At 36.7% G+C, this 17914-nt stretch overlaps 4 protein-coding genes and 1 non-coding gene across 5 annotated transcripts; 2 read left to right on the top strand and 3 right to left on the bottom strand.

Moving 5' to 3' along the window:
• Positions 1431 to 6321, top strand: LOC105172088 (shaggy-related protein kinase alpha). Its single transcript, XM_011093430.2, has 13 exons — positions 1431 to 1806; positions 2908 to 3135; positions 3268 to 3360; positions 3492 to 3551; positions 3684 to 3956; positions 4111 to 4185; positions 4572 to 4628; positions 4705 to 4845; positions 5147 to 5197; positions 5304 to 5399; positions 5529 to 5612; positions 5694 to 5796; positions 5880 to 6321. Exons 1-13 carry the CDS (start codon positions 1747 to 1749, stop codon positions 5939 to 5941), a joined length of 1383 nt encoding a protein of 460 aa, XP_011091732.1. The 5' UTR covers positions 1431 to 1746; the 3' UTR covers positions 5942 to 6321.
• On the bottom strand, positions 6122 to 9355 carry LOC105172098 (pentatricopeptide repeat-containing protein At2g03880, mitochondrial). The gene has a single exon (XM_011093440.2). It carries the CDS (start codon positions 9092 to 9094, stop codon positions 6701 to 6703), a length of 2394 nt encoding a protein of 797 aa, XP_011091742.1. The 5' UTR covers positions 9095 to 9355; the 3' UTR covers positions 6122 to 6700.
• On the top strand, positions 10468 to 15323 carry LOC105172105 (E3 ubiquitin-protein ligase At1g63170). The gene is made up of 6 exons (XM_011093445.2): positions 10468 to 10741; positions 10805 to 11229; positions 12760 to 12879; positions 12969 to 13101; positions 14143 to 14307; positions 14718 to 15323. Exons 1-6 carry the CDS (start codon positions 10601 to 10603, stop codon positions 14892 to 14894), a joined length of 1161 nt encoding a protein of 386 aa, XP_011091747.2. The 5' UTR covers positions 10468 to 10600; the 3' UTR covers positions 14895 to 15323.
• TRNAG-GCC lies at positions 15721 to 15791 on the bottom strand. Its single transcript has one exon. It is a non-coding gene; the product is annotated as a tRNA-Gly (tRNA).
• LOC105172112 (BON1-associated protein 2-like) lies at positions 17009 to 17784 on the bottom strand. Its single transcript, XM_011093451.2, has one exon. The coding sequence runs from the start codon at positions 17688 to 17690 to the stop codon at positions 17193 to 17195; it is 498 nt and encodes a 165-aa protein (XP_011091753.1). The 5' UTR covers positions 17691 to 17784; the 3' UTR covers positions 17009 to 17192.

The following is a 17914-nucleotide window of genomic DNA, read 5'->3' on the forward strand; positions in this document are numbered from 1 at the left end:
AGTTTATGAAAGATGGCAATAAAACCAAACTTTTTTGGAACAACAACTATTCCACCTTAATTATTTGACCTCTATCGCTCCTTCCTAAGACCAAAGACCAAAGTGGGTGAATTGAATCTTATAGGAAAAACACCGTCCTAAAAGCCATGGAATAGTGAAATGTGATGTAAAAGAGATGAGTGTAAGAATAGTTGAAGAATTGAGAAGCAGACATAGAAAGGTTGTATTATTGTTGTCCTTTGGTTTGTGGTGTTTGGGCAATGTGAAATGATGGGCATTGAGGAAAAGGTCCCTCATTCCCAATTAGTGTATCTAACCAAATCTTCTTGAGGGGCCGCCCACCATCCCATTCCTTTCTTGCATCACATTCACACACACAACAACCTCATTTCTTGATTCATCTTCTTGTCAGAAAAAAAACAAAAATTGATTCAACATAACTCTTCATCTTTATTTTATTTTAATCCTCAATTGGAGTATCCATATTCCATGCCAACCACTAATCTTCTTTTAGCCCATTCACTTAGATATTGGGCTCCTCAATTACCAAACTCGCCTACTTTAATTGGGCTTTCCTTCTTGAAAATGGGCTTCAACTCCCTCCACTCCTTTTTCTTTTTTTAATCTTTATTAGTGGTCACATAATAATTAGATAGCAAATACATACATACATACAACATCTCTATTATTTAATTAAATAGATTCAGATTTTTATTAATTTTGTGATTGAATGTTAGATAAAATTATAAAAATGGTAGTTGATATAATATATAAAAAGTATTAAATAAAAAAGAAAATACAATGATTATAGTTGATTTACATTATTATTCTTTAAAAAACAGAAAAATATAAAAATATATTTATTTTTGAAAAATATTATATATATTATTTATAGAAGCAAAAAACATTGTATTGATTTAGTCAAAAAAAGTGAGATATATGGTATATGGGTTTGATAAATTCAATTCAAAATTTCTAAAGTCTGAATATAACAACTGCTGTACTGTAAAGCTAACGCCCAGTCAAATTTAAATTAGCCAAACACCACCTAACCACTCTACCCCCCACACCCACCCCCCCGGATTTTCCTCTCCGTTCTCTCACCTAATAAATTCTCAAAACCCATTCTGGTCATTTCAGATTGAATTCCCCGGGTCTCCGCGCCGTGAGATCACTATGATGAGGAATCCCACGGCTTAAAACTAAAGTCTGACACCAAGTACGAAATCGAAGAAAAAGAAATGTGGTCGGAAGGAATAATGATTAGGCGTTGAAGCATTGACTGGTCTGGAAGTGTAAGGGAAAAAAAAGAAAGTTTCTGTTTGAAAGGGCAGATTTTTTCTGTCTTTTTCTTCCAAATTCTTTTCCTTTTTCTTTTTTTTTTTTGGTTTTTAAAATTTTTCGGTCCTTTCCCTTTTTTATTTTTCATTCCATTTTGTTCTTTTCTCTTTGTTTCCGTTTCGAACGCAGGGAGAGAGTGAAAAGATTTTTCCTTTGTCCCTGCTCTCTCATTCTTCCATCCCCACCCTTTGAAAAAAAACTTCTTTGGTTTTTTTTTTTGGTTTCACTTCTTGGGTTGTTGGTTGGATGGAAGAGTGATTAGATTCTTTTTTTGGTTTATGGGCTGTTTGATTATTGATTGAAGAGTGAGTGGGGAGAAGGAGAAAAGGGATTTTCGTTTCATTTTCCTGCTGGGATTTTGATTTTGATTTTGATTGTTGTTTGTTTGGTGGTGCGGATAGTAAAATGAATATGATGCGTCGGCTGAAGAGCATTGCTTCTGGCCGTTCCTCCGTTTCAGATCCTGTAATTTACTTTCAGTTTCTACCTCTTTTTTGTGTTTTTGAGTTTTACGTCGCTGTTGATCTAATTACTTTTGGATGTTTGAGATTGATGAGAAGAAGGAGTTCGTTTTTTGTTTGTTAGGTGGGGATTTCTTGGAATGAAAAAATTTGTCCTATTTCATTATTATAATTCTGAGAAATTGAGGAAAGAACACCAGGAAATACAAAAAAGATTGAATCTTTTTGTTTGAGGAAGGATGTTTTCATTGAGCATATATTTATATGGATTCTTATAAACATAAAGATGCCTGATTGTTATTTCTTGGAATATTTAATCTGTTGGGGCTTGTTGTTATGTAAGCTGAATTTGTTTAACTTTACATTCAAGTCTTGATTCAACGAAGAAAAAGGCAGCTGTGGGATATCAAGATTGTGTATGTATGTAGCCTCTGGTCAGGTGTACGTTTGTGGCTGCATTTGGTTATGGGAACTGTATTCTGGTTTACTAGTGGTGTCTGAAAGGGAATTTAATTTGAGCAACTAAAACGAGGAAAAGCTGACATGAAAACAATTCTTCATTTTGTGGGGTTGAGAAAAGCTTATATCAGCCTGTTTGATTGAGAGAGTCCCATCACATCATACCCACCATATATGGCACGAATCTTGGGAATTTCCTAATGTCAAGACTCAAGAGTCTGTCTATTGTCCTGAGTGTTGCTTTTTTGTGGCGCTTTTTATGTATAGGATTTTCTTTTTTGGAAACTAACTTTGGTCTTGGTGAAGAGCCTCTCAGGTTGTTGGTTCTGTTGGGTTTTAGAAATTTTTTTTTCTCATGCATTGTGTAAGATTATGTTGTTTTCTTGAAAGTTATGACTTTTGAAAATGGTGAAGCTTTAAACTTTATTGATAGTATAAACCTTCTTTTCAATAAAGACATGCTATTTATCATTGTGCTGGATTTCTGTGGCTTGCTGTCTTTTGGTGAGTGAGTCTCAAGTGAGTGAGATAACAAAGACTAATTTTAGATTTAGGGAATGCCCTTCTGAAGTTCAATTTTGCTCAGCTTTGCCTGAACTTCTCATTATATGAGCCCTATTCTTAAGTTTGATCTGTTTATTTACAGGGTGGGGATTCTAGCATTAAAAGAGTGAAGGTGGAGCAAGAAATAGATCAGAAAGTAGACTGTGAAGTAGATACAGGAGAAAAATGTGTGAGAGTGCCGGTGGTGCATATGGAAGCTAAGTCCATGGGAGCTGTAGCAAGCACATCTGATGTACATGTGCTTCCAAAAGAAATGCATGAAATGAAAATTAGAGAGGATAAAACTGATGATCATGACGATATTGGAAAGGTTTGTGCATATTTATCCGCTTTGGTGTATGTTGCTTTGATTATTACATAGCACTGAGGGGAGAAATACTGGTATACTCTTTCTCAGATCAGATAGTGAGTTTATTTGTGACTGCTGAAAGTTTTTTTCCAGGATATGGAGCCAACTGTTGTTAGTGGAAACGGAACCGAAACTGGTCAGATAATTGTGACTTCAATTGGTGGCCGAAATGGACAACCTAAACAGGTCATTGATTGTTCTGGTTGAATCTTTCCAAATTAAGGCTTTTATCTTATTTGACATTATGTTCATAGATTTAAGAGAATGTTTCCCAATAATCTAAGTGGTGTCTGAGTTGCTTTGTATGTTTTCCACAGACAATGTCTTATATGGCTGAGCGTGTGGTTGGAACTGGTTCATTTGGAGTCGTATACCAGGTATTGTTTAAGGAAAAGTGTGCATTTCTCCTGCTTAGGAAATTATGGGAGGATTGAGGGCTTGTGACTGTAGGTATGAAGGCAGAAGGATTAATTTAGTTTCTTTTTCCTATCTTATGATTTTTGCTGCAGGCTAAGTGTCTTGAAACCGGTGAATCTGTTGCTATCAAGAAGGTGCTACAGGATAGAAGATATAAGAACAGAGAGCTGCAAATAATGCGCTTGCTTAATCATCCTAATGTTGTTCAGCTGAAGCATTATTTCTATTCTACTACTGAGAAGAACGAGGTATACCTCAATCTTGTTCTTGAGTATGTCTCGGAGACTGTTTATCGGGCTTCAAGGCACTATAGCAAAGTGAAACAGCACATGCCTGTCTTATACGTGCAGCTTTATACATACCAGGTACATAAATTAGCTGCAGCATTTGTCTTGTTTATTTTGTAATTTGTACACCTCTTTGATTGCTCGAATGGCGTCTTGTTGCCTGGTTCTCATTTTGGGTCTTCCAGTTACTTCCTTGAAACCATGGATTATGTTGTTTTCTTCTACTTTGCAGATCTGCCGTGGACTAAATTATATGCATAGAGTTATTGGTGTATGTCACCGTGATATTAAACCACAGAATCTACTGGTATGATTGTTTTTATATTTTTGTAAAATTAAGTTGGGCTTCTGTCTGTTTGAAGAGTTTTTATCTCTTCATTATGTTCTTAAAATTTAAATCATTTATGCATGAGATTTTAGGATGGAGAAAATACTTTTCGTTTATTCTTCTCATTGTTATGCAAGGATTTGAACTTTTAAAATAACCTGTTTGCTTTAACATGTCCCCATTCCCTTCTTTTGCTTTTTTAATTGTCTTTGTTGCAAAAATAACTCACAGATGTGTAGTTTTCAGTTCAGCTTTATGGCTTGAGCTCCCTCCACATCCCCTAAATCTTTTGCTATGTATCCTTGCCATTTTGTGCTATATGTTTTATTTGGAGTTTGCAACTTAAACTATGATGCTTGCTGCAGGTCAATCCTCACACACATCAGCTTAAGCTTTGTGATTTGGGAAGTGCAAAGATGTTGGTATGTTCTTTTTTTCTCTAGAGTTTGGACTGAGCCTGATGACATGTCAATCGCTGAGGTTTCTGGTCTGCTGCAGGTACCTGGTGAACCAAATATCTCGTATATTTGCTCTCGGTATTACAGGGCTCCAGAACTCATCTTTGGAGCTACGGAATACACAACTGCAATTGATATGTGGTCAGTTGGTTGTGTTCTGGCCGAGCTGCTTTTAGGCCAGGTAGACTTATATGCTGCTCCCATTTTGCTGACATGCATGCTGTTGGTGACTAACAATTTCATCAAGGCTTGCTAGGTGGCCTGAAGAAATATTACTTACTTTAAATTGTGGCAAATTAATGCATAAATATCGCATAATTTCCATTAGTTCCTTATAAAATCTTAGCATAGTTTCCTTTCTGGTTATACTTATCACATATTTGGTTTTGAGTTTTGAGTTAAATTACGCGTATGCCTCTTTTAACGTCTTTTCCTAGTTTTGTTGTAAATCCAATTCTGACATTACTAAAACTGATGCACAGCCTATATTCCCTGGTGAAAGCAGTGTTGATCAGCTAGTTGAAATAATTAAGGTACCTTACCATAAACTCATAAACTCTTGTCATTTTCATGTCTAACACGGAAGTCTCTGTTTGTGCACCTCTAAGTTGATTCTTTCTTTTTATTTGCAAAAATCAGGTTTTGGGAACGCCAACTAGAGAGGAAATCAAGTGCATGAACCCAAGTTATAGTGAATTTAAGTTTCCTCAGATTAAAGCACACCCATGGCACAAGGTTTGTTGAGAACTCAATTTGGAGATTTCTCATTGCACTGGTTTCTCATATCATCCAAAGAATGTGTCTCACAGTCACTATCATCCCTTATAAAAGAAAGAAATCGATCTAAATGAAGTTACTTTCCAGGTATTTCACAACAAAATGCCGCCTGAAGCAGTGGATCTAGTCTCAAGGCTGCTCCAGTATTCCCCTACTTTACGCTACACTGCCGTAAGTCTATCTAGATAGCTTGTTTGAACATATTTTCTCTTCCTGAAATTTGTTAATCATTTTTTTTTTCAACCTTTTCAGTTGGAGGCTTGTGCTCACCCCTTTTTTGACGACTTGAGAGAACCAAATGCATGCTTGCCCAATGGGCGGCCTTTACCTCCTCTGTTCAACTTTGCGGCTGAAGGTAAGTAAAGGTTATCTTTTCTTACGTTGTCTCTTTTGACTTGAAAGGAAATTTATTCTAATATCTGCTGTTGTGTCTTCCAGAACTAGCTGGTGCACCTTCTGAACTGCTAAAACGGCTGATTCCAGACCATGCCAAGAAGTGAATCTTCTGAAAGTTGCTTTTGGATGCTAGAGTGCCCCACTGAACCATGCCTCCTTGACATCAAACAATGATTAACGAGGAGAAAGCTCTGCTGGTTCCTGACTTAATTAATGAGATAATTATGTTGTACATGCTGGGCCAGGTGGAAGACAACAATTCTTGGGAGTTTTGTTTCCAATGGCAAACATAGTTTCAATTGTTTGTTGTATATGCTCTGCAGATATATAGATCTTAGATGTATGTCCAGTTTGCAAGTGTCCATATGGCCCATGGAGGCTCAAACTGGAGGTTGTTGAGATAATTTAGGTACATAATTCTTGTATGTTCCTTACTTTTCCTAGTAGAAAATGAGTATCCTACGGAGGCATGCATGCTTTCTCTGATCTTCCTTGTTCTGTCTGATTACTACTTGTTGGGGTGCTTCATTTGTGCGTAAAAATTTTTTGATCTCAATAGTCCTATGGAATTAAATTAAACAAGATATGGTTTCAGCACTGCCCCCAATGTTGTTGCTGTGAGATCGCAGTCACTCGGTAACAAAAATTTTGGATTTCTGCAGTCTGATATTCATCTGTCAGTAACATGTCCCTCTTTAATCTCTCATCATCTTTAGTTAAGACTACATCAAACCCAACTTGGTAAAAATCTCTAAAATAGCTCATCAACTGAAGACATCTCTTGAGAAAATTGAAGTCCAAATTAGGCTTATTCTCACGAGGCTCGGGCAATCACAACTACAAATGTGAAATCCACTATACTTCTACCAGTAGTCTGCACAGGAACATGTTCCTTCCTTGAAATGATGAAATCGATTTGAATCCCTTAGAATAATATGGCGATTATAGACGCGTGATATGAATTTCATTGCAGTATGGCAATCACCACAGACCCGTATGTTCTTATATATCCGAATAGGAGCTCCTACTGGCAGGTGAAGGAGCCCAAAAGCCACAGCCAACTTCTCACTGTGATAGGCAAGACCATGTACCTTAGCCTCTTCACTGACATCATGAAGAGCAAAATTCATGTCGGGAACGTATCCAGCTGCCTTTATCAACATTATCATTTCATCAACTTTAGAGTAAATTTCTTCCGTTTCTGTATGACTCCTATCTTCGGACATGAATGTGTGAACTTTGCCATTCATTTCTATCCAACTACGTCCAGGTTCCTTGCCAACTCCTCTTGATTTCATCAATCTTCTAACTGAAGCAGCTTCCTCCCACTTCCCAGTTGCAGAATAAATATTTGATAATATCACATAGGGGACAGAATCTTGAGGGTCCAATTCAAAGAGGGCCGTTGCAGCTTTCTTTGCCAGATCAACATTCCCATGTATTCTGCATGCAGCAAGCAATGCTTTCCACACAAATGCATCAGGCACAACCTCCATCTTATTCAACAACTCCTCAGCCTCTTGAATTTTCCCAGCTCTACCCAAAAGATCAATCATACAAGCGTAATGATCAGGACCAGGTGTTATAGCATAATCTTGGATCATGGACTCAAAGTAGTGGCGACCACGTTCAGTGAGACCTGTGTGGCTGCAAGCAAATAGCAATCCTATAAAAGTTATGAAGTCGGGTTTTACACCAGAAGCTATCATTTCGTCATAAAATTGAAGTGACTTTATTCCTTCACCATTTTGGGCATAACCAACAATTAAAGCAGTCCAAGAGATCACACTCCGTATTTCCATGGATTTAAAAACTTTTTCGGCATTTTCCAAGCACCCACAATGTGCATACAGTGACACAAGGGAATTATCAACGGATAAGGATGAGTCAAGCCCAGATTTAATGGAATTTGCATGAACTTGTTGCCCTAAATCTAACAACGCCAACTCAGCACAGGAACTCAAAGCACTGGAGACAACGATGTGATCGGGGTCTGTTCCATTCCTCCGCATTTTACAAAACAATTTAAGAGCTTCTTCATGGCAGCCGCAGTGAGCACAACCAGTGATGAGGGATGTCCAGGAGATGACATCCTTCTCCACCAGAAAATCAAACAATCTAAATGCAAACTCCAAGCTATTTTGTTTAGCATACATATCAATAAGAGCATTACTCACAAGTGTATAACCCTCAAATCCAGATTTAATAACCAAAGAGTGGACATTCGTACCGTGAGTCATACCATTTGTGGAAGCAAGAGAGTTTAGGACAGAGGGGTATGTAAATTCATCAAGTTCCATATGTTTTTCATGCATCATTTTAAACAAAGATAATGCTTGCTCTGGAAAACCCTGTCTCACACACCCAACAATCATGGCATTCCAAGAAATCACATCGTCAACCTCCATCCACTGGACCACTTTCCAAGCACTACCCAGGTCCCCACATTTTGTATACATATCAACCAATGCACTTTGAACAAAAACATTAGCTCCAAAACCACCACGAACAATACAACCATGCACCTGTGACCCTAATGCAAGAGCAGAAACAGCCGCACAAGCCGACAATACACCTGGAAATGTATACTGGTTAGCCTCAACCCCTTCTGCCCGCATGCTCCCAAAGCACTGAATTGCTCCAACAGCATCACCATTTCGGGAATATCCATTAATCATTGCAGTCCAAGTAACATGATTTTTCCCATTAGACATGCTGTGAAAGAGATCTTCTGCTTCCAAAATGCGCAAACACTTCGTATACACATCGATGAGACCAGTAACAACAAAAACATCCTTATCAAAACAAGTCTTGACGGCATAAGCATGAATCTGTTCACCTCTTGAGAGCAGACCCTTTATGGAGCACAGCCTAAGTACACTTCCCAAAGTGAACTGAGTGGGCTTATACCCCTCATGCTGCATTTCATAAAACAACTGTAAACTTTCAATTTCACAACCCATTTTGCAGTACCCTGAAACAATTGATGACCAAGTAATTGCACTCTTTTTGGGAGTCTCGTCCAACAGTTTTCTAGCTTCGACAATCCTCCCTGAATCCGCATACCCAGCCACCATCGTATTCCACGTAAACTCGTCTCGCTTAGGCATTCCATCAAACACTTTTCTAGCTTCATCAATTTTACCCAGTTTCAACAATTCACTCAAATATTTATTCGCATCAAGAAGTAAAGCTTTTGTACTAGTGTCAGTGCTCAAACTTCTACGTATACATTTCACTAAAACAAATTTGTACATTAACCCAATTCCTAGCTCCTGCAGCCGTTTGTCAAGCACAATATCGTAAAAATGACACAAACAGAAACCCGAAAGAATTAAGGATCATTTGGAGTTGAAGGCCCAAAGACAATGGGCCAACGTGGAATCGTGGTGAACTTAGGCCGATCTTCAGACGTGTTCCTCGAATAATCTAGCGATTGAAGAGGACAAACAAATTTCTGACTCTGTTCTTGGCTCTTCAATGCTGCCTGTCTTCACTCTTCAACCATACTCGTCGGACCAATACATCACTTCTTTTATACCTTCCACAATATCAAATGTCTTATTTATCCTCTTAAATTAACAATTGTAGAACTTAGTTTTTTTTAAATTAAATATTTAAACAAAATTGATCTTGTAAATATATATATATATTAAGATCAAATATGTTTATAAGATTTAATCTTAAATTCGACATAAAATATTCCGTAATTAAGCAAAGATGTTTTAGTTTTAATAAAAAAATAATTAACAATTTAAGTAATTAAAATTTCAAAAACTAAAGATTAAACAAAAATCTCGTGTGCAATAAGATATTATTGATTTGTGAAATTTAAATTACCAACTACTCAATTTAAATATTTTAGATAAAAATAAATAATTACATCTCTATTTTAAAATATATATTTTATAAAAAATAAAACAAAAGTGTATTTATTTATTTACTTTTAAAAATGCGCGATATTTTTTTTTATTTTTAAGTCTTTTTTAATTTAAGTTAATCAAATATATTTATCCAATCTTCAAGAAAAGACAAGTCTCATTTAATCAATTAGTTAATAACTTTTCTTTTAGTTTAGATGAATAAAATATTTTTTTTGTGATTAGTATTTGTATCATATCATACTAATTTATTACTTTAATTTAATATGTAATGCTTGAGTTATATTTTAATTAATAATACATTTCTTTTATGTAAAAAAATACATTAATTTTTAAATTAATGTGCATGTTAGGTATTGATGTAAGTAAAAAGTGTTGGCTAAGGAAGTTTTTGGATTAGATATTTAGCAAGTTTAATAAAAAAAATCTATAAAAAAAATATTAGCACTCCAATAATCAAGTCAATAATTAATTATAGAAAAATAAAATTAAAAAATAACAATGAGTGTTTAGAGAGTGAAAGAATAATTTTGGTACGACGAATACTTGAGTAATGAGCTGATTTATGTGTCTATGTTAAGAGAACGTCACACTAAGCCAAAGGGGATTGTAAATAAATAAATAATTGATTATGAAAAAAGATTTTTAAATTTTAAAAAAATGAAATTGAGGTAGTAAAATATATTTTCATTTAGTTATTACGTATTAATCAGTCACAGTCAATCACAGTTGATGATCTTCAAATCCCGCCGTCCGATCAATCCTCCACCCAAAGACGGAGAGAGAGAGAGAGAGAGAGCAGTAAAACTCATCAATCATCACTTCCAAATCTTCAAAATTAAAGAACGAACCAGAACACGAACAACTCCTCCGCTTCAAACCATGTCGTCAAACGACAATCCCTCTCCTTCTCCCACGCCCACGCCGGCCGTCGACACTACGCCCTTACTGGGCGACCAGATCTTTCGCACTCGCCCCCGCTTCCTCCGCCGCCCGCCTAGCCTTCGTGGTGCGGCTCGCTTCCTCCCCCCGGCCAGCCCGCCCGTCCTCCGCCGCCCGCCTAGCCTTCGTGTGGTGGTGCGCTCCCTCCGCCGGGCCAGCAGCCGGGGCCGGGCGATGCGTGAGCCTTCCGTGCGTGTTCGGGAAGCTGCTGCCGAACAAATCGAAGAACGCCAAAGCGATTGGGCTTACTCCAAGCCAATAGTAATCTTGGACCTCGTTTGGAACCTCGCGTTCGTTATCGTCTCCATTTCTGTGCTGATCATGAGCCGCCATGAGGATCCTTCGATGCCGCTGAGGCTTTGGATTGTTGGCTATGATCTGCAGTGCATTCTCCATATGGTGTGTGTTTGCGCCGAGTATAAGAAAAGGTATTCGCAGCGGAATTCAGAGGGGAGTGAAAGGGGGCAGCTTAGGTATAACCGGAATTACTCCAATTCGAGCTCCGGAAGTGATGACATGGAGTCTGGGGATTATGTTTCCGAGCGCCGGCAGAGTGATGATGAAGCTAGGTAATTTGATTTTCTTTTCTTTTTTTTTTTTTTTTTGTGCCTTGCGTGTTTTAACTTTTTGGTGGAATTTTGTTAGTTCTAGGAATCATGTTAATTATAATTTCAAAACATTATTTTTACTTGCGGAAGCATCGTGCATATTATTTATTGACTTCAGTTGCTTATGTTAATATGTTATTTCGAGCAAATAAACTAAAGTGAGATGACTGTTCCAAGGAGTGATACCAATGGAGCGCCAGTGCTCTGCTTGAGTGCAGTATATTTAGTCAAGCAAAAATGAAAAGTGAAACAATGAAACTGGATTACCCTTGCATATTATTTTTTAGAGAAATTAACTATCAATTTTGATTCTTCATTTGAAAAAAAAATGAAGAAGAAGAAGAAGAGAGAGAAGAATAGCATGGAAACAAAATCAAGTAATGGAGTGTATGAAAAGAGCAATTATGAGAAAATATAAGAATGGTTTCAATTTGGTTTTCCACACAAGTTTAGTTCTGGGATTTGCTTTTATTGGTGATTCTAAATCGTAATTGATCAAGTTTCCTGTAATTGGAAATGAGTGTATATGTGTGTGGGCTCGACTGTTGATATAGTTGAATCACAACAATAAAGAATTGCTGTTTACGTTTCGGCAGTAACACGTTGTCCAGATGAGTTAATTCAGATTGGCCCCACCAGAAGTGTTTAACTTAACTAGATGTCATTGCTTCTGCTTAAATGCTTGTTATAGGAGGTTTAGTTGGTACTAACAGTCTCATTTGATGAGGCCAATTGGGAACCACTTCTATATTTGTAAAGGCTGGGTCTCCAGTTCAGTTAAGGCATTTCCCTGATGGTCTTTGTGTCTTTCAGTTGTTCCCCGATGCATTTGCATTGATCCCATATGGGCATCAGGCTCTCTTTGGTGAGTTGGGTAGACGGAAACTAGACAGTTTCGAAGTAAGATGGTTATGGAATTTGGGTTGCTAGGAGCATTCCACTCTAAAACTTTGGCTCTGCTTCTAACATGGGCTTTGAGTGGGAGCTGATTTTCCTGCTGGCGGTGTCCCCTCAAGTCGCTCTTGCATGTATAGTTCCTCCTGCTCCTATCTTCATTCCAATTGGTCAAGAGTTTGGCCATCACAATAGTCTATTTTTTCTAATGGACTAGTTTTCTTGCAGAATTTGGTGCTCTTGGCCTCTCTGTCCAGACCTATAACGTCACTAGGTCGACATGTTTTAAGCTATTATTTCCTCTTATTACCATGGGAGTTGTATTGGTAGTGCTATGTGGAAGAATGCATATTTGCCCACCTGTATTTCTCTTACCTCTATTACTAGAATGATCACTGATTTATTTAACTAATTACTGGGGGCAGAAGACCTGCACTGCCCTCATTCCATTTTTTAATGTTTTTAGCCTTTTACTGCTATAATGTCTAAGTAAATAGTAAGACAAGCAGGCATACAAAATGGAATCCATATTTTATGGTTCAGAGGTAGAGAAAATTAATTATATATCCATGATATCTTGCTGTTATTTTTTCGCAGTGTTGCTAGACATCTGGAGTCTGCAAATACTATGTTCTCATTCATTTGGTGGATAATTGGGTTCTATTGGGTATCTGCTGGCGGCCAGAGTTTGACTAGTGAATCACCGCAGCTTTATTGGTTTGTCCAAATCATATCTACTTTTGCTGTTACAATCGTGACATAGTTGTATTTCTGTTCATGTTTTACCAATTACTGGTATCTTGCAGGCTTTGCATCACATTTTTGGCATTTGATGTGTTCTTCGTTGTCATTTGCGTTGCTGTGGCATGTGTCATTGGAATTGCTGTTTGCTGCTGTCTGCCATGTATTATTGCAATTTTATATGCGGTTGCAGATCAGGTAGTTTATGTTGTAGAATTCTAGTCTTTGTACCATGAATCTCTGGTGATTGCTTGTGGTTCTATACAAGTGTGACCTTAATGAAGCCCAAAAAAAAGTGCACTGAGAGAAGAGAAGGGAGTCTGGATAAAGATCAAAAGTTCAAGCATGCCCGTGGACAAGGGCAGTCCACATCTGTTTAATCTTTCATACCTGGTTTTCTTGCTTATTTGAACTTTCCCATTCGCATTTTACATTGTTGTTAAGAGAAAATATAGCATATTTACAATAAATTTAAGGGTTAATTACACGACATTACACTTCAAAATGCTTTTGAAATTACACTTATACCACACCCTCTTTGAAAATTCTCCATTTACACATGACCCCTTCCGTTACGATTTGGACAAAAAATGTTAACGGTAACAAACAAAATTATATAAATTTACAATTTTACCCCTCATTTAGCATTTCTCATGTATATTTTTGTGTTTATAAAGGGATAAAAGTAATATATATACATGGACTGATGTTAACATCATTACGTTTTTTCCCTTATAAGTATAAAATTATTACATAGGAATGTTAAATGAGGGATAAAATTGAAAATTTATGATTTTTTTGCTAACATAAGCATTTTTGTCCAAACTCTAATTAAAGGGTGTCAGGTGTAAAAAAGTGAATTTTCGGAGAGTGTGTATGTAATTTCGAAACTTCCTTGGGAGAAAGTATAATTTCGCATTTTCAGAGAGTGTCTAAGTGTTATTGACCCTAAATTTAAACAGTAAGAATCTTGTGTGAACTCAATTAATAATAAGTTGATGGATTTCCAAGGGTTCTTGTATTTCTTTCTGAGATGTACGCAACTGTATTTCACTTTCACTACCATATAAATCTTCTGTGACTGTTGTCATCAGGACTCTACTACTTCTGCTACCGTGATAATCGCTTATGTATCTGACTATCTGTAAACCAACAAAGAAAACTAAAGTATTGGAAGAAAACTAAGTGGCTTCTCTTTTTGGTGCCTCAGTTTTTATTTATTGATTGACTATGCTACAGGAAGGAGCTACTAAGGAAGACATTGACAGACTTCCTAGATACAAGTTCCGGAAAATTGGTGACTTTGAAAAACAAAACGGTGAAATTCAAGAATCATTTGGAGGGATAATGACTGAATGCGACACTGATTCACCCACAGAGCATGTTCTTCCTCTAGAGGATGCTGTATGTCCAGTTACACTTTCATACCTGCTTTGGATACAACACTTTGAATGCATTTGAGATTCTGGTAGCTGTTTATACCTGAACATCATTAGTTTAAACTGATAAGTTGCATGTAGTGCACATCATGCGACATGGTCATTTATCAAATAGGCGTAAGCCGTAGAATTGCAATGCTGTGTGTTTTTTAACATTATAGATTTTATGCTGCCTTAATTATTTGGATGCTTTTCTGTTAGAGGAGTTTGAATCAAGGTTTTATTTCTCCACCTCATTTGTTTCTGGGCCACAGACCTTTAACTGGCTGACATGCATATGCAAACATGTTTGAGATTTCAGCAGTTTGGTGACTGGAATAATATCTCATTACAGGAAAAGCACTCGACTTCTAAATGTCTCTTGTTTGACTGCAGGAATGTTGTATTTGCCTTTGTGCCTATGATGACGGAACTGAACTGCGGGAACTCCCCTGTCTCCACCATTTTCACTCAGCCTGTATAGACAAGTGGCTGCACATAAATGCCACCTGCCCTCTATGCAAGTTCAATATACTGAAAAATGGCAACCAAAGTGGCAGTGAAGAAGCATAAATAGAAAGCAATTGGCAAACAGCAAGAGATACTCGTGTATTTTGGATGTTAGGTGGTGCTGTTATACCAAATATCCGGGTCGTATCTTTGAGTTGCAATGTGACGGCTTGTTTGTGTACCTGTTACAGCCCTTTTGATTGTATATGGTTTTCGTTAGTTATGGGAACTTCTTGTTTCTGTGCCACAATAGAAATGGGAGTTGAGACTCGGAAATCACTGATGAAACATTTGAATTCGTTGAAAATTACGGTGTATGTAATAGTATTTTGTGATGTTAAGGAGAAGCCCAAGTTACTGCTGCAGATAAACTGAATTCTTATAACAGTGGAAGCAGAAGAACCACAATGTATTAATGCAGATGTTGGCATGGCTATAGAAATAGGTCACTGTACATCTTAGTTATAGTGACGGCCCATTTTAACTGCGTAATTCTTCTTATTTCATAGTGTAAACTTGTGTCCCTAGGCTCGCTTTGGAGAATTTCTTTTAGCTCAAGTGCGTAGTTCCATTTATTCGTAAGCACCCTCATGACAATTAATCCACCAAATTTTTTTGGATATGAACAACTCTTTCATAGGTAGGCTTTCACTGAAGATGAAATGGACATTTATACCAGGAATTCTTCCGTAAATTGTCGAGCTACAATGAAGCGGCTCAGAATTGTTTGGTGGGCAGAGTGAAAAATTTCGATAAGGAACAAAATAAGTAATTTGACACGAGGGCTCAGCAGCGCCGCATTTCAGTCTGAAGAGTCAGAAGAAGGCGACAGACCCAACTATCGCATTTGGTTCCGCAGCTGTCATCATCGCCAGCGTCTGTTGGAATTTGCACCAGCCGGGAATCGAACCCGGGTCTGTACCGTGGCAGGGTACTATTCTACCACTAGACCACTGGTGCATGTTAACTGCTACATTAAAGATAACTGCAAAAATTGCCATCAGATAAGAAAAGGGTTTAATATAATTTACTATGATATTACAAATGAGTAAATTACTCTTTTATGGAAAAATAATAGTAATTTTATCCTCCTATATCTTTTAAAATAAAATAATTTACCTCCCTAAATTAATATTCTAAAATTAATTTGCTATATTTTAAAAAATATAAAAAAATAAATTATTAATTATTTTTATAAGAGGATAATTTATATATTTAGGGTCTGACATCAAGTTAAATTACATCATTCCGGATGAGAAAAGGGAAAATAAAAAGAAAGTCAAAGACAGAGAGGAGTCCAACTTGATAGGGATTATTTAGGATATATTCATCCAAACCTATTCACATTTCATCAACAATTACTCTCTCTCTCTCTCTCTCTCATGAAGGAAATGAATATTTCTTGGTGCTTCATCACTACAAAGTTTATACTAATTTTTGTAATTTTCCCAACTAACAATCTTTTTCACAATTTTATATTAGAAAATAACATAAATATGTAATATCAAAATAACTTTGAATTATTAAAAAAAAAAAAGAACTTATACGTAAAAACTTAAAATAAAATTAGTGCTTTTTGAAGTAATATAATTAAATGTATATAGGTAATACATTAAAAAAAAAAATGGGTACATTTTCTTTTTTTTTTATATAATTTTTTGTCTTTTTTATTTTACATTTATATTCTTCCATCCAAAATTGGATGAGCATAAAATTAGTGAACTTGAAAAGAATTAATTTCATATACATCTATTTTTACATTCCCTCTGAAACATGAGATTTTTACTTATACATCTCTTTCTACTTTTCTATATTCATTTTTCACGGAAACAAACAAAGCTCATATATAGCTTTTTATTTGAAAAATAGTTAATGCACAATGTCCGCTACTCATCATAGCTTTAGATTTAGTGTCATCATACTATTTTTTAGTAATTTCAAACTACATTTTAAATAACTCTATATTAAACAAATATAGTTCAAAACTTTGGAATTTAGAATCATCCAAATATATATATATATATATATATATCCAAAAAAAACTTATTATTAGAATTTGAAATTCATAATTTCAGATTATGGATTCAAATCCAGCCTCCAAGAATTTCTGATATTTCAAATCTAAATTTGAACTTGTCAAACGATATTGATATATTTCAAATTACTTCTCCAAATTCTTCGCTTAAATCCAATGGTTCCAAATATAATATTAAAGAAATTGATCAATTGTACAACAAGTGTGATATTTGACACATAATAAACCTAGCAAATCAATCGCCATACCCATTTAATTACAATTTCTCCTCCATAAATAAAAAAATCTTTAATTTCAACCACAACTAAGAAAAGAAAAAGAAAAATTCAGTATCTATACGAGACGGGAATACCCGTAACGATCCCGTCAGACACCTTAGCATCCGCTGTTGGAACCCCCATCCAGGGCCGCGAACTGCCGGCGTATCCCATGTTTCCGCTCCCCTTCACCTTCACCGACAGATTGATAATCCCATTTTTCTCGCCATTAGAGTCCCTCAGCCTGTAACTCAAGAAACTCAAATAGTTCTCGGGCAAGTACCCACCCGAGAAATCGGATACGGGTATATTCGCGACTCCGATCAGCCTGCTGCCCGCGTGCGCTTCCACAGTAATGAAATGGGCATGCAGGGGCAGCTCCATGACCAGCTTCTCGTTCCATGCAGGGTAACTCCCGCCCTCCGGATCCACACCCGTAGATCGGGAGTTAAAGGGGTCGGTTTTTACGGTGACGGACACGTTTTTCTTGACGGGTCTCCGGCTTAGGAGCAAACCCTCACCAGAAATAACAGTAACCTCAATCTCCTTGGAAGACGGCTTTTCCATAATTTCTGTTTTCCAAAAGATTATATGATTGTATGTTATGTGGGTGTGAAGATGAATGGAAAATGGGATTGTTGAAGATCGGTGAGGGTTTGTAAGTATATAGGAGTTATGTAAGGAAGGAAGGTAGGGAGAAAGGAGAGGGAAAGTGATGGGGTGTTTCTCTAGTAAATATGAATTTTATATGCTGACTGGCGTGGAGGAATTGGAAAAAGCCTGGAAAATGG

The sequence above is a fragment of the Sesamum indicum genome, linkage group LG1 (genome assembly GCF_000512975.1).
Source record: "Sesamum indicum cultivar Zhongzhi No. 13 linkage group LG1, S_indicum_v1.0, whole genome shotgun sequence".
NCBI classification, from domain to species: domain Eukaryota; kingdom Viridiplantae; phylum Streptophyta; class Magnoliopsida; order Lamiales; family Pedaliaceae; genus Sesamum; species Sesamum indicum.

Bases quoted from the DNA above. Each gene is read 5' to 3' on its own strand.
- LOC105172088 (XM_011093430.2), top strand. From the start codon at position 1,747: ATGAATATGATGCGTCGGCTGAAGAGCATTGCTTCTGGCCGTTCCTCC. The intron at 1,807-2,907 runs GTAATTTACTTT...GTTTATTTACAG, and splicing joins GTTCCTCCGTTTCAGATCCT to GGTGGGGATTCTAGCATTAA. The intron at 3,552-3,683 runs GTATTGTTTAAG...TTTTTGCTGCAG, and splicing joins CATTTGGAGTCGTATACCAG to GCTAAGTGTCTTGAAACCGG.
- LOC105172098 (XM_011093440.2), bottom strand. From the start codon at position 9,094: ATGTACAAATTTGTTTTAGTGAAATGTATACGTAGAAGTTTGAGCACT.
- LOC105172105 (XM_011093445.2), top strand. From the start codon at position 10,601: ATGTCGTCAAACGACAATCCCTCTCCTTCTCCCACGCCCACGCCGGCC. The intron at 11,230-12,759 runs GTAATTTGATTT...ATTTTTTCGCAG, and splicing joins CAGAGTGATGATGAAGCTAG to TGTTGCTAGACATCTGGAGT. The intron at 13,102-14,142 runs GTAGTTTATGTT...ACTATGCTACAG, and splicing joins TATATGCGGTTGCAGATCAG to GAAGGAGCTACTAAGGAAGA.
- LOC105172112 (XM_011093451.2), bottom strand. From the start codon at position 17,690: ATGGAAAAGCCGTCTTCCAAGGAGATTGAGGTTACTGTTATTTCTGGT.